Here is a 15888-nt window from a genome sequence, read left to right on the forward strand (position 1 = left end):
AAGCTGGATGTATGTAAGGAACATCTCCAGGAGCTCATACAAATGCATCTAAATATTCCTTGTATTTCCAAAATGCTTGGTATATCGGTGCGTACAATCCGTCGACGGATGCAAGAGTGGGGACTCAGTGTGAGAAACACATACAGTAAACTGACTGACCATGAACTGGACAATTTGGTCTGTACAATAAAAGCCACTTCACCAGATTTAGGTTGGTACTTTGTTTAACTATAATCTCAACAAAGCAGGTCCTGAAATATTTTGAGGAAAGCTATTTTTTTTGTTATTTGTATTGCCTTTACTATCAATAGACTTAAAAAGGGATCTTGATCTTCTTCACCTCTAGGCTACAGGATGGTTAAAGGGCATCTTAGGACCATAGGCCATAGAGTGCAGTGGACCAGAGTTGTGGAGTGTATGCATCGGGTTGATGCCACAGGCATACTTGAAAGACTGTCAAACCTTGGATGTGTGGTGAGAAGGGTGTATTCTGTACCACATCCTCTTTCACTCGTCCATGTGGATACTAATCACAAGCTTATCAGGTTAGCAAACTGTATTGTCATGTTAATGTGTTGCCATTTTTGGTGATATTTCATTGATAGATTCATCATTGATACATTTGTATGGACATTGGCCTAAATTAAGTGATTGGATAGCTTAGATCAGCCCATTTTAATCAAATAGTTATTTGTCTGTAGTTTGGAAAAGTGACACAAATGTCATGTATAACTGGCTATTACCTCAAATCTGATAGGCCTATAATAACTGGCTATTACCTCATGCCATACACTTCAATCAATTCTACTACTACTACAACAACCACTATTACAAATAGTACTGCTGACCCAATTATGAAATACTATTATACCATATTAATAATGCAAATTGTACTGCATCATACCATACCACAATGCACTCTGACTGTGCTACACTTAACTACACATAGAATAGATCTATGTCTCATAACAATTTGATAAGAAATACAAAATATAAAACTTGTTACATTACACCACTGTTCTGTACAGTGTATATTTACTTCTACTGTTACTTACATTTCCAGATATGGTATTGTGATTTTTGGAGGTATTGATGGGTTTTCAAGAAAGGTGAGTAATTTGATGATTGAATGATTTGTTAATTTGGCATACAGTACACATATACTGTGGACACCCATGAAATGTGGTTTATTTAGAATTTGCTTGTGGAAATTATGTGAAACATAACCATTTGACATGTCAATAGATCTAGTTTGTCAGTTTGTTTTCAATGTATTCCTTAGATCATGTACCTTCATGTGTCCAACAACAACAAGGCAGCTACAGCTTTTGAATGCTTCCTTAAGTCAACTAGGGAACATGGCTTTCCATCTAGGTAAGAACTGTTGTAAATGGTAAATGGCGCCTCCACGTATAATACCAATACTGTAGGTTCTCCATGGTCTCTCCTACCTGATCCGATAAAGGGATGTCCAGCCTTTTATCCAAAGCGCTTTACAATGTGCATTATATTCACACACTATGATCAGCCAGGGGAGATCATAGTGTTCCTGCATCACCAATAACCCTCCAGTTTGATATGCACATAACCTAAGTGTATAAGTGAATGATTTGTTTAAATATTTTAATAGTTGTTTTTGCTTTAGTTATATATCACTGTTCATTGTGTTTGAACATCAAGGGTGAGGGGAGACCAAGGAGTTGAGAATGTGGACATAGCAAGATGCATGTTTGAAGTTCGTGGCTGTGGAAGGGGAAGCTTCATCTCTGGCAAAAGCGTCCACAACCAAAGGTGATTTGTGAATGTACTACTGTAAACACTCTTCTATCACAGAAGTGTTATAAATACTTATGGTTCATCAAGTGATTTTCTTTTGTTAAATGTAGTGTTACATTGTTATTTCTATTGTTTGAACTCCAACACAGAACAATGAACAGAAATGCAGGTTGTGATACCAAGTTTGTCCACTTAGGACAGAGGACTCATACAGTACAGTATATAGAATAAACAAGTGATGACACTAAGAAATGAGCAGACTAAATCTAACCTGTAGCACTATAGCGTTGAAGCTGATAAATTAGTACTCTCATCTGATGTCAAACATACGGCCCGCGGGCCGGATCAGGCCCGCCAACTAGTTTAATCCGGCCCGCGAGATGATTTTGCAAAACATAAAAAAAAAATAAAAAAAAAAAATATATATATATTTTTTTTTTTTTATTACAAAAATGTTTTAATTGTTTTTTGGCCAAGTCTACGCCTGCAACCACACGTAACTTCCACTTTCCTCTTCTTCTTCCTCGTCTTTGTATTGGTATTGTTTGTGTTGGAGCGCCTCAGTGCGGCTGCAGAGTTCATGTGCAACCTCTTCCAGAGAGAGATAGAGACACAAAACAAATTGTGTAGACTTGGCCCTTTCAAATAAAATGTATTTTGGCACTAAAAAAAAAAACTCATTTTTTTTTCTTAACAGTTATCGATTAATTAATCGGTAAGGCCTAACGGTAGGTAAACGGTTAATAAAATGTCTCCATTTGGCCATCCCTATTTGTGAAGTTTACATTTTCAGAATGTGCTTGTACTAACTAAGACTAAGTAAAGTAAACAAAGAAAACTATCTGAAGTTGTTGTTATTGTTATTATTAGTTATTATGCCATGATTTTACCGGTCCGGTACCGGTCCGGCCCTCTGGCCCTCTGGCCCTCCTCCATGTGGCCCCTGAGCTAAAATGAGTTTGCCATCCCTGGATCATTAGATGAAATTGGCAACCCACCCAAAAAAAAAAAAAAAAAGTTTGAGACCCGTTACTGAACACTGTAGTATTTCAGAAAACTTGTCAGGATTTAGAATCAGCCTCAGGTCTAAACATGAGAAACACAACCATTGTGTACATGTAAAAGCATATTGCCATTATGAAAATACAAAATAAACTATCTAATGCTTTGTCTACTTATTTAAATGTATATTCATGTGGAATACTTGAAAAACATTAAAACATGTTGTTTGTCTGATACTGCTGCTCCTTCAGGATAGAACGGCTCTGGCGTGATGTGTGGAATGCTGTGTCCAACATCTATTATGATGTACTGCACACTCTAGAACAGGGGTGGCAAACTGGTGTTTCGCGGGCCAATTCCGGCCCGCGACGTCGTCAAATCTGGCCCTTGAGGTGATTTGAAAAAACGGCATTTAATACTACCTCTAATGGAAAAAAAAACGAGAGAGAAAAAAAAAAGGCAGAAAAAACGCCAGCGCCCGCCAGTTCCTTACTGAGGCTCCTGGGGGTTGAATACTGGACAAACTTGTTATGTGAGAACAATGGCCAAGCTGTGAAGCCACAGCCACGGTCATTAACATACAGAGGACCATCACCATTCAACTCTACCTGTACTGGAGAGAGCGCTTGTTCAACAGCATCACAAATCCGGTAAAACACCGTTGTTTGTTTGGAGAAGTATATACCAGTTGCGTCTCTCATTTGGAGGAGTAGAGAGTGGCTGCATTCCTCCCATTAGTAAGACTAGACCATACCCGGTCGGCGCAGCGCAGCCGTGGGGGGATATGCGCACATGATCTGGCAACCCGGGAGGCAGTTCGTCCCATAGCTGGGCAGCCCCGTAACCATGGCGACAGTGTTTGACACAAAAACGCTAATAAGAAGCTGAGATTTGATGAAATTGAAAAACGGGCTTCACAGTTGTGTTCAGATGGTAATGGTCAATGGCTGTGTGCAAAATCAGAGCAATTGGTCCAGCCAGTGAGGAGAACCGGGTAGCTTCACCACCACCACCACTACAAACGCACAGAGGTTACTAGAATTATAGTAGGATAACCAGCGACAGTTAAGAGCCTGCGCAGGGCAAAATAATTAACACCAGCTGTGAACGCTTGACTGTGTGTGTGTGTGTGTGTGTGTGTGTGTGTGTGTGTGTGTGTGTGTGTGTGTGTGTGTGTGTGAGTGTGTGTGTGTGTGTGTGAGAGTGTGTGTGTGTGTGTGTGTGTGTGTGTGTGTGTGTGTGTGTGTGTGTGTGTGTGTGTGTGTGTGTGTGTGTGTGTGTGTGTGTGTGTGTGTGTGTGTCAGTTTTAGTCCGTTTTTTGGTGCGCAACATAGCCCTCGTTTAAGTCACTTGCTTTCACCTGCTGTTGCTGTGCGGAGAGTGCGCAACAGGGCATATCTCCGCCAAGCCAGGGTGACCAACAGGCCCATGAAATTCATATGCAGGCATAGTAGCCAATTAGAATGAAATCTGCAAAAACTGACTCATATACTGATACAGAACCATATATTGGCTATATATTATCGTTGGAAATCTTGTATGTTCCTTTTTTTTATAATTATTTAAAACAATTTAAAATCGTGCAAATAGCCATAATTACAACACCAAAGGCCAAGTGGCCTTGCCCCTAAAATGACGAAATTCCAGGCCTGAACTGCAGACATTATATTGCCTTTTGTTAGGCTATTCAATTTTAGTTTTAATTTCTTGAAATCATATTTATTTAATTTGCAACTGTATGGCATGCTAAGGTTTTGAGACATATTGTATTATATTACTACACAATAGTAAATAAATAATTCTAAAAATATGCTTTAAATAACTGATCTATGGATTATAGTTATGATAAGTGTTGCCATAATCACGTAGCTCTACAACAGAGGCATAGCTATGACAGCAATGGTACAAAATAATATTTAAGAAAATGTATATATATATTTTTTAAATAATCATTTATTTTCAGCCATTCGGCCAAGTGTTTCCTATATTCGGTATTCGGTTTCGGCCAAGAATTTGATATACTGTATAGCAGTGACTCAGGTGTAGTGAAGTAGAAGTAAAAGTACTGGAAATACTCTAGTAAAGTAAAAATACCTCAAATCTTTACAGTACTTGAGTAAATGTAATTAGTTACTTTACACCACTGTTGTTCTATGAATCTAATTATTTAACCACCCACTTCAAATTGAATTATTCAACTTAAAATGGTTTATTATTATTATTATTATTATTACAAATTGCATTGTTTGTTTTTAATGTCAATAAGTAAAGTAGCTATTCTTCTTAATACATTTAAAAAAAAAGTGATATGCATAGTTAGTAGCAGTGTCTGAGTGCGTGTGAGCGCGCATGTGCGCCCGCAACTGGTTCCGGCCCCCATCAAGTCGCCATTTGACCAATCCGGCCCTCACCCCAAAATGAGTTTGCCACCCCTGCTCTAGAAGAGTGGGGTGCACTTGAGCCATCAAACTACACCCACCTATTCTGTGCCCAATATGTGTTCCTGCCCCGCATCCAGGCTGCTCTGGATACTTTTACCAATGGCTGGAATAACCATGCAATGAGAACCGAGCATAACTTGACCCCAAACCAGCAGTGGGAAATTGGATGTACCACAAGTCTTATTGAGCCTCCTGTTCAGGTGAGTTCCTGAAACAAACATGTAATGTAGTATACACACACACACACGCTAAAATGTCCTTCTGTCCCAGCCATACCCTTTATTTTATTGCTTTATCACATTACAGGGACAGTATACCCCACCCCATCAGATGGAGGACCCAGAAATGGAACAATTTGGAATCAATGTTCCTCAACCACATTGCCCCCTGACTGAGGAAGAAATGGAGATGCTAACTCAGCTATTCGATCCGATTACTCCATCATTGTCTTTTGGTGCAGATTTATACATGGCTGTTGTTCAGTATGTTGAGGGCATCATTGAAGGCAGACAATAGACATCTCAGTAAAGTGCCAAGTACAGGCAAACATTTATTGTTGCAGTTAAACATAATAAAGTGCAAATCTGAACCCTTGTAAAATGTACAACTTCATTTCCTAATGTGCACAGACCATAATGTTCGTTAGTGGGCACAGAAGAAAGGGCTGTGAGCATACATGTTTTTAGTTTTTCCATACTTGGTCCAGATGTTTTTCCACATAACAAGTTCAGACATTACTTATAGGACTAGATAGTACAATCCCTTAGATAATGAGCACTTATCTAAGGGATTGTACCATCTAGTCTTATAAACCCAATTTAGCAACATGTGAATTTCAACTTCTATGTTTCAAGTCACTACCAGAACACAGTAGGCAAGAACATTAGGCATCACTACCAGAACACAGTAGGCATTACTTTTATTTTCAAGTGATTGAAACGGTAATTTCGGTTCTTTTGCGGTCTTGCGGAAGCAAGATTAATGTTAAGTAAATGACTAAAAACCGATGTAAACAATGGAATGATCCCACTGACCAAGCTGTTTTACTGTATCCGTCAAATTGTGTGATTCTCTGGAACTGTGTAAACCTGTTCCCAAAATTACAGATTACAAAAACTAAAGTCTGGAGAACAACCAACCATTATAGGGAATATCAAGGGGGCACATTAATAATAGCACAATCAACCCACCTAAATGCCAATCCCAGAACCATGTTAAACATTATAAAAAACAAACAAAAAAATAATGACAAAACAATACTCTTTTTGCAAACGTTATGCTAACTACGTGTAGTCTGTATGTGTGTCTGCTATTATGCTCATCCATTTCCATCAGCTGTGACATTTTGGTTCAGCCAGCAAACATTAGACATCTAGGCTTTTACAACTGTTAAGATTTTAAAACTTGCAGTCTAAACATTACCAAAACCTGTGTAGCAGGTTGCAATGCAGCACTTGATGCACTCACTAAAGTCTTCAAAGTTTTGGAAATGGCCTGGGACACGTAGGCCTTTGAAGCATGTTGAGGCTTTTAAATAGTCGTCCGTCACGACATTGAACCTCATTCCGGGGTTAGGGATTTCCCATCCCACCCAGAAAAACACCAGCTGCCGGAGCGTCTCTGGAGATGCTGTAAATGGAATAGTATATTAAATATATTAATTTCTTAATTAATTAGTAGTAAACTCATTTTCCTGAGTTGATTCTATATGTGTTGTACCTGTCTCGATGAATCTCCGGAGAAATCCTGTTGTCCTGTCCCTGAGGTGCTTGGGGTAATCGTCATTGTCACTATCACTATCATCTGCCAACCCTGCTCCACCTGGCCAGACAATGTTGTTGAGGAGATCCTGGCAAGGAAATGAGTAACACAAGCAAAATGTATTGATGGATTTTACCAATATAATCATTTTATTATTAGTCATAATTGCTGGCTTTATTAATCAACTAGTATTTTAAAAGCCTACAAGTCTAATGTTTTCTGGCTAAACCAAAATGTCACAGCTGATGGAAATGGATTAGCATAATAGCAGACACAAATACAGGGTTTTATATCTGTAATTTGGGAACAGGTTAACACAGTTACAGAGACTCACAATTTGATGGATACAGTAAAACAGAACAGTAGTCATACAATTGCTTGGTCAGTGGGATCATTCCATTGTTTAAGTCATTTACTTAACATTAATATTGCTTGTGCAAGACCGCGAAAGAACCGAGTGGACCCTTTCAGTCACTTGAAAATCGGACAAATAATTGCCTAAACTTGGTACATACCAGGGCACAGAGTACAACATCTGCACTCCGCGGGAATAGCAGTGGAACTGTATCTGGTCTCCCTGTAAGCAGCTGAAGGACTTTGGTGTCTTTAAGGCCTCTCCTGAGTTGTTTGATCTGTGTCTGTCTACGCCAAATCACCTTAAGAACACAAACAGCATAAAATGACATTATCCTTACCTGAAAGAACAATCCGTCATAAGTGGAACAATTACTACTACAGAGGCTAGTCTCTGCCTTTGAAATACTACCAATATGCAATAGATGTTGGTGTGAGAGAGATTCAGTGGATAACTGTAGTACTGTGCCAGGTCTTTAGAGGGTAGCATACCCGTTTCAGGTTCGGTGTCCACTTGCTTCTGGAAACCTACTACAGTTATGCACAAACCCTATTGTTGCCATTAGGCCATGATGGCTTCTTACCTCACGCTGTAGCAGTGCCTCTAACATCCAACTTCGGTTGGTTGCGCTTAAAGGAGGTAGATCCCAGGACTCCCGAGCAAGTCTGTTGACGCTATCAGTCTCCTCCTCAGTCAGGGCTTCATTTCCGTCAAGCTTTAAGACACATAGAAACCGTGGATTAACTTCATCACAAAACGGCAAGATAAGGGTGTACTCCAATCAGACAGAATGACAGTACTTGTTTAAAATTTCTTGTAGACTAGAAGATGCTTGACTAGAAGATGAAATGATTAATGCAGACACTTTACAAATGTACCTTTTGGAGGGTGGATCGAACTTGAAGATCTGCCACATCTGCTAGTTCTATTGTAGCAGTGTCCCTGTCATTATGCACTATAAGATGGATCACTGCGTTGCTCAGCCCATGGAGCTGTGGCCCTTCATGCAGGAAGCAATGGCCAATGATTCTCCCTGCCACCACGAACAGGTCGCTGTCCACCAAGAGCCCCAGCGTGGAGGGGATACGGTGATCCTCTTCCCCTTCAAACAGTAGGCTGATGTCAGCCACACCTGAGCCATTAAACAAAAACAAGAGAAAGACACTGACAGTTTCACAACATTTTACAGTTGCTGTGACACTAATTGTTAAAAACAGATATATACATACCACTGTCGAAGTTAAATCCGTATTGCACTTTCGACATTGCCAAGCTCAAGAAGTGGCGAGTCACACCAATTCCCACCGCTTGATCACCTGAAAGAAATACCAAAAAGTAAACAGAAAGACTACATTACACTGCATCAGAAAAACAAGCAGACTACATATGCATACAACAATGAAGTTAAATTAAGAGTCTATGGAGTTACCATGTAATTTGCAACGCAAGGGTCTCGCCCAGTCAACACCTACTCTTTTGTAAAAGGATATGATGCTACTGGTTTGAGACTGCTGATCCTCACGGATATCCAAGCTTGCTTTCAGTGGGCGCTCATCTTCCTTCATTTCGAGGAGATCTATCCTGAAGAATGCTGCAGCGTTTAGGGGGTTGTCTGCCCTTTTCCAACGATCTACAAACATAATACATATTTGGATATTTCAAGAAGGAATTCTGTAATTTAACACAGTCAAACAAGTCTGGAATATGACCTTTAGAATATTATCCAGCATCAACTGTTCCCTGGAGTACAGTATATGTGCAATAAAGCAAGCCATCTAAATTCAATGAAAGTCATTATATGTCATTTTTAAGTTGATTGTATGTGTGAGTAGTTATAGTGGAGGGAGAGCCCTTTTCACCAACACAATGCCTGGCATTGCTTTCACCACAGCAATACCAGGCAAGCTGATAACAGGCCACATAGAGCCATGGTTTCCGCTTGTGTATACGCAAGACTTAACAGTTCACTCACCCATATTTGTTGTCAAACGAGATGGTTCAGCCTCCCCCTCTGCTCCTTGACTTGCTGCTGGGTTTTCGTGAGAACTTGGTCCCCCATGCTCCTGCTGCTCAGGTAACCTAGGCGCCATGTTTTCTGCATGTGTAGAATAGGGGAAGCATATACAGGACATTAGCATTTGCAGTACTAAAACAAAACATTAACTTCAAACACAAACAAGTTAACTACTCACCCATATTTGCCATCAAATGCGATGGGCCAGCGATCTCCTCTGCTCCCCCACTTGCTGCTGGGGTTAGAGGCGAAGTTGCTCTCCCACGCTCCTTCTGCTCAGGCAGCCTACAAAATAATTCATGGAAAGAAAAAAAAAAGTGTCATATTCCCAATAAACTAAATATTCGAGTTGGCCAGGACAGTATAATGATTTTGACCGGTATGCCCATCCCTAATTTCATATTAAGAGGACCTTCCCAAACATAAATAGATTACATTACCTCGTATTGCCAGATTCGCCACATGAACTTGCATGATACTGGATCAAATATGGTGGAAACTGCCGTTCACACACAGGGCAGGTTTGCTAAAGAACAAGAGGTGGCTTATGTCAGATTTGAAGAATCAAACTGGAATGAGTTTATTTAGTAAATACTACATGAACAACACTGTACACTAACCATTTTCTCGTTGACGTCATCACAAACATCAGCCAGTGTCTCGGTAGGGATTTCCTCGACATCTGAATCACTATTTGTTTCACGACCCTGCTTGGGTTCCTTGAAAAAAAAAAAAAAGAGTCAAGAATGGGGTGATACAAATACATTGACTTACATCAACAACTACAATTGTCTTCATCAGAAAGTGATACTTACAGAAAAACACACATCTACATGGGCTGCAAGAAGCTGAAGCGGCATGGTAACGCTGCAAACTTTGCAGATGGATTTGGGCATCTTGCTGAATTCATGAGCTTCAGGAGAGAGTGGGGAGGTATCCAACTTGTTTTGAATTGGAACTATGAAGAGCACATGTTTTCCACTGTTGCTGTGCGTCTTCAGATATTTGGCTGTATACCCCTGTGAGGCGTGCATCAGAGCGGTGAGCCGCCGTTGTCCACTTCCTCCTTGATTGAAAATACACAGTACATATTTTCATGAGGACTTAATGTTGAAAAAATAGTGGTTGAGCAACGGCTTAGAATATAGAGCTATTTAAAACTGAACAAAATATCTAACTTAAGACCATTTTTCACTGAGTACTCATTGCTACAAAGTGATTGTTTAGTAACACTTTTTAGTGACCATTTTTTTGGGAACCCTTTAGATTGGAAGCTGAAAAATAGGTTCTCTCCTGATTAAATGAAATTGGTGACCCACCTGATAATGTCAATCGATGCACAGAGAGTAAAAGGCCGTCCACACCATGAATAATTGCGCTGTTTGCTTATTACCTGTAGCTTTATGTAGCATCCAGTCTCCTGTGATAGACTTCATCTTGGGATATTCCTCCTCTAGAGCTCTCTCAATCTACATATGAACATAACAGCAGATATTACTTTAATAAGCAGCTGGCTCAAACTCAGTCTATCCATGTTAAATATGTTTATAGATGAAAAACTCAGTACCCACAATAAAACCCAAAACTATAGCCTTCACTATGACAAACGAAACAGTTAAAAGTCTATGGTACCTCATTATGGCCAGCAGTGAGAGGTAATGCAATTATCCTTCTGCCAAGCCCTGCCTGTAAGAGTTTTATTTCATCCACTGGGGTTGTATTGGTAGTCTCTGGCAAAAGGCAGAAGTTCAACTCCACAGTTTTTGTGGAAGCGACAGCAGGGGCCAGACGAGGAGGAGCGGATCTCCTACCTCTGCCAGTTCTTTGACCATACCGAGTAGGAAATGCTCTGGAAAGAAAACATATTTAACGAAAATTGTTCAAATGGCAGCATATATACACAAAATACTTGTTTCAGCGATTTTTACCATTTTTTTATGACTAGTTTATAGGGGCCCCAGGCAGAAGATATTTTCAGATGGAGGTCCATCTTCACATGAAATAAAGTGGGAACCAAGTGGTTTAAACAACATTAGGTAGCAAGCCCAAATAAGCAACTACACATTAGAAACAAGGCCAAATAAAGCAACTACACTTTAGAAACAAAAGCCCAACCACCAATATTTACAAGCGGCTTTATAGAAAAACAAGCCAAAAGTCGTTTATAATAAGCAGAAATGGCAACACTGGCTGTGACGCCTGAAACTCTTGTAGGGAAATACTCTTGTAGGGGAAGTAGACAGACTAATATGACCCTTGATTTCAGGTTATGTTCCCACATTATTGTCGATTGATTTGATCCCTCAAATGAATTGAATGAGGAAGTGATGCCCCAAATTAAACCACCCCTTTCACAGTAAACTCCTTGGATACCAAAAAAGAAAGTAGTATTACCCATGTAAATCTTTCTGCAGTTCTGGCAGGATACTTCGCTGCTGCCCGGTAGGAGGTTGACTGGTAGTAGGTCTATACGACTGCACCACAGGCTGAGCAGCTGGTCTGTTTTGGACCTGTGGCTGCAGCGTGTTCAAATAGGCCATGTAGTTGCGTACTGCATTGTCATATTCCTGAGGATTAGAAAAAAATAATACATTATTCTTCCCTCAATGTACGGTCATGCAAGCTATGGTCCCTATAAACATTTCATATAGCTTATAATGTCTCCCACATGTGTGTAGTGATGGATAATCAAGATTGCAGTAAGAGTCACATATACAGTAAATGAAAACAGATTCATATTTTAACAAATGAAAACGTGCACATGGGTAGTTAATAGCTACAGTTACAGTGTTCATAGAACAATTAATGCAATGCATAACAGTCCATGCTTTCTCAACACAAGTCTTCTACATTCAAATAGAACATTGATTTGTTTCTGTATAATGAAATAATGCTAATAGTAATGCAATTGTAATGTTTACTTGATGTTACAAGTTCACCACACAGCTAATTGCAGTGGTGGAAAAAGTAGTCAAATGTTTTACTTAAGTAAAAGTATTAATACTGCAATGTAGAAATTAAAAGTCACTTGTGTAAAAGTACAAAGGTATTGGCTAATAAATATACTTAAAAGTACGTAAGTAAAAGTACTCATTGTGCAGAATATCCCATTTCACAAGTTCAAAATGTATTTGAATCATGCATTGTGAGCTTGTAGATCGGCCATTTTCAAATAGCATAAATGCATAGGGCTGAAGTGGTTAATGTAGGTTATGTAATGATAATGAAAATCCACAGATTAACTAGTAACTAAGGTTTTCATATAATAGTGGAGTAAAAGTACATTATTTCCTCTGATAATTGTGGCTGCATGCGGATCACATTCATGTCGCATAATGATTTAGCTGCATTTGGCCAACGCAATTGTCATTGTGATTCAATAATAACATGGATGTATGGGCGATCTTTGTGCATCACAAGTACAGTCTGTTTCCATGTTCGTTTGGCAGAGAAGACTGCGTTTTCCCTCGCACTTGGGTCGGCCATTAGAGATTGAATGAAAACAAACATCTAGTATAAAAACGAAACTAAATAGAAAGTAGCTAAGCTCGACCGTGGCACCGGCCGTTTATGATTTGGTTCGAGCTGCTTGACCACAGCAAGATTATAACTTTATTTGAAAGGTTTAACTAATTGAAACACTTACTTGTTGTGGTTGTTGGTCAGACATACCGCCGAACGTCGCTCCTGACAAACAGTGAAAGACTCCAGCCAGGCACTCGTCACCATTTTGAACCCTATGCTCCTCCCCTCTCTGCTCACATAGCAGTCAACGTGCAGCGCCACTCTGTGGTGAAATAATATATGCCCTTGGGGAATCTCACAGATACAACATGTCTTTTCTATTTTATTTAATATATTAAAAATAATGGATTAGTCATGTCTCGCCATTGACTGATTGTTTTAAGACAAGATATGGTCTTGCACTCATCCTTTGTGCTCATGCATTGAGTACAAAGGACAAAGGACCCCAATGGAAACATAGGCTTTCTTGATTTTAAAATCCTCTTAGCAGAAGTATTGAACTGTACTTTCCTGTTTTTCTTTGCAAACTGCTCATAAAGTATTCAATCAAATCAATTCGATGAATCAATGGATATATGGCTAAACTTAAAGCCTACATCTTTTTCACCAAAGCAACATGGCACAACATGGCAACCCCGTTTGTCATGTTGCCATGGAGACCTATGGAGCTTTATGATTGGGTAGTGGAGAAGGCCTCACGTGATTGGCTCAGACCCGGAAGTGCAGAGTGCCAAAAATAAAGTTTTGCAATCCGTAGAACAGATCTTCGAGCGCTCAAACTGTTGTTTTTTTCTGGTCACAATGTTCATTGTAAATTTAATTCTACAATTACAACACACATTTTTATCTTACGAATACAAAACTTTGTTTTACAAAGACAAATATTTTATTTACGAATACAAATATTTTATTTACGAATACAAATATTTTATTTACAAAGACAAATATTTTGTTTACGAGTACATATTGTTTTTACGAGTACAAATACTTTTTTTACGAATGCAAAAAATATTTTTATAAGTACAAATTATTTTTACGAGTACAAATATTTTTTTTACAAATGCAAAATGTGTTTACAAATACAAATTATTTTTACAAGTACAAAATATTATTGGCACTAATTTAAGCCCATAGAAGTTTCATTATGATAACTCTTTTTTCAATTTTGTCATTTTTTTCACCTGTCATGTACGTATGGGGAAAATAACAAAATGTGTGATAACCATGAAAAAGCTACTCCTGTGGAGAGGTTATCATATATTTATTTACTCGTATTGACCCTATGAACAATTTAATATAGGTTTGGTTTTGCCCACTCTTTCGATAATCATTGCTCAATTTTGGGGCTCTGGCTCAATGACTATGTAATGGGACATCAACGACTGGCCGTGAAGTGTCTTGAGGTAGGTGATCGCTACCAACCCGCTCTTCATTTCCAACAATGATCATCCAGTGATTGTCTTTTTTTTGCTTTTCCATAGTCATTCTGTGTGGAGTGACAGCTCGATCTACGTTGTCAATAGTCAGCTGAATAACCGAGAAGAAACCTTGGAGAAGAAAAACAGAAATACTATTTGCTTATTTTCATTTCTTAAATAAAGTTACTCCAAGCATTCTTTCTAAGTGTGGCCATCAATTTCACAACTTAACACTACCTACAGTATGTCTATTGAGTAGTCTCGCGTAGCCAGACAACTATTCCACAATCTCTGAATGCTATATAGAGTCTGGAACTACAACTCCCGAAATCCGAGAGAGGAAGCTGGCACTTCCTTTCACGAAAATATATTTTAAAATATCTTTACATTTTATTATTTTATTTATATTTCTGCTAAGCAGCAAGCTAAATATACTTTAATGATTTGTATTTATATTAGGATAAATTTGCGCGACTGTAAAGACAAAACGGAAGTGGGGAGAGGGCTTCATATCTGGTTTATTTTCTAATCATGATCAGAGCTTCCGAGTCCCAGACTGTATGACTGGAAACATTAGAAAATTGTGGGAGGCAACAGTCTGGCCACGCGAGACTATCTATTGTGTACTACCATGACACAGCCGTTTTGATTATACTTATTTACATTTCATAGTTTGTATAAATAATCTGATCTTAAATAATCTATAGTTTACAATAAGAACCTCACATACTATGTAGTTTATTATGCATACAAATTTGACCTTTATCAATTAGTGCATACCAAGTCCTGTTCACTTGATGGTGAACATACAGTTTGTGTGTCAGACAGTTCCATGGATCCTGAATGTCCAATAGAACCGGTGGCTCTTTGTCCTGCTGCAACATCAACAGGGTCAGAAATCTCCAGTAATGGCATAGAATACAATGTATTACTAATCCATAAGGGTGACGTTACACTGCCATCAGTGAGGAGTAGAGAGCATAGTGAGCTAGTAAATTCATAGTCAGAAGTGTAACCTCACCATAACAGTCTCAGTTGAAAAGCCAAGAGGGACCGCCATTGGTGTAACGGAGTCAACTGATGTCAAATTGATTTGCTCAGTTTTTGCTTCACAATTTTTGCTTCTTACAGTATTTGATGATTTTCCCAATGTTTGACCGTTTTTTATAGTATAGTTTGTTAGTTACTTTTGATTCAGTAATGGTCTTTTCCCCCTTTTATTTAGGTATTAAAAAGGTCTTAAAAAGTCCTTAAATTGTCACTTCACCGTCATCTGGGGAACTCCCCAAAATCATGGCCATATATGGGCATGGCTTCCTGCTCTAAAACTCTCTGCGCATCTCAACCAATCACAGCGACTGTGGAACGTGTAAACACGGAACCGCGGTGCATGAAACACAGGATTAAATACGGCTAGATAGATACGGTACATCTAGTGTCTATCTATGTATACTTTGACTGTGCAAGTAAAACAATACCATGACGTGAGAGGCTTCATTAGCAACACAAAGGAATATAAGGCAACGCTTGGCACAAGGTAAGACGTAGCTTTATTTAACTGTGTCTGTGCAGTTAATCTACCAGTGGTGGAAAAAG

General features: G+C 39.0%; 1 protein-coding gene across 1 annotated transcript in view; it reads left to right on the top strand.

Moving 5' to 3' along the window:
• Positions 1 to 9328: 9328 nt before the first annotated feature.
• Positions 9329 to 15888, top strand: part of LOC311044412 (uncharacterized protein) — a gene marked incomplete at both ends in the record, with an annotated part of 21061 nt that continues 14501 nt past the window's right edge. Inside the window, one exon of the mRNA XM_084055965.1 lies at positions 9329 to 9409. Within this exon, the coding sequence (XP_083912091.1) occupies positions 9329 to 9409 (81 nt within the window). The remainder of the gene's footprint in view (positions 9410 to 15888) is intronic.

Source organism: Gymnoscopelus microlampas (assembly GCF_963454915.1).
Source record: "Gymnoscopelus microlampas genome assembly, chromosome: 1".
Lineage (NCBI taxonomy): Eukaryota > Metazoa > Chordata > Actinopteri > Myctophiformes > Myctophidae > Gymnoscopelus > Gymnoscopelus microlampas.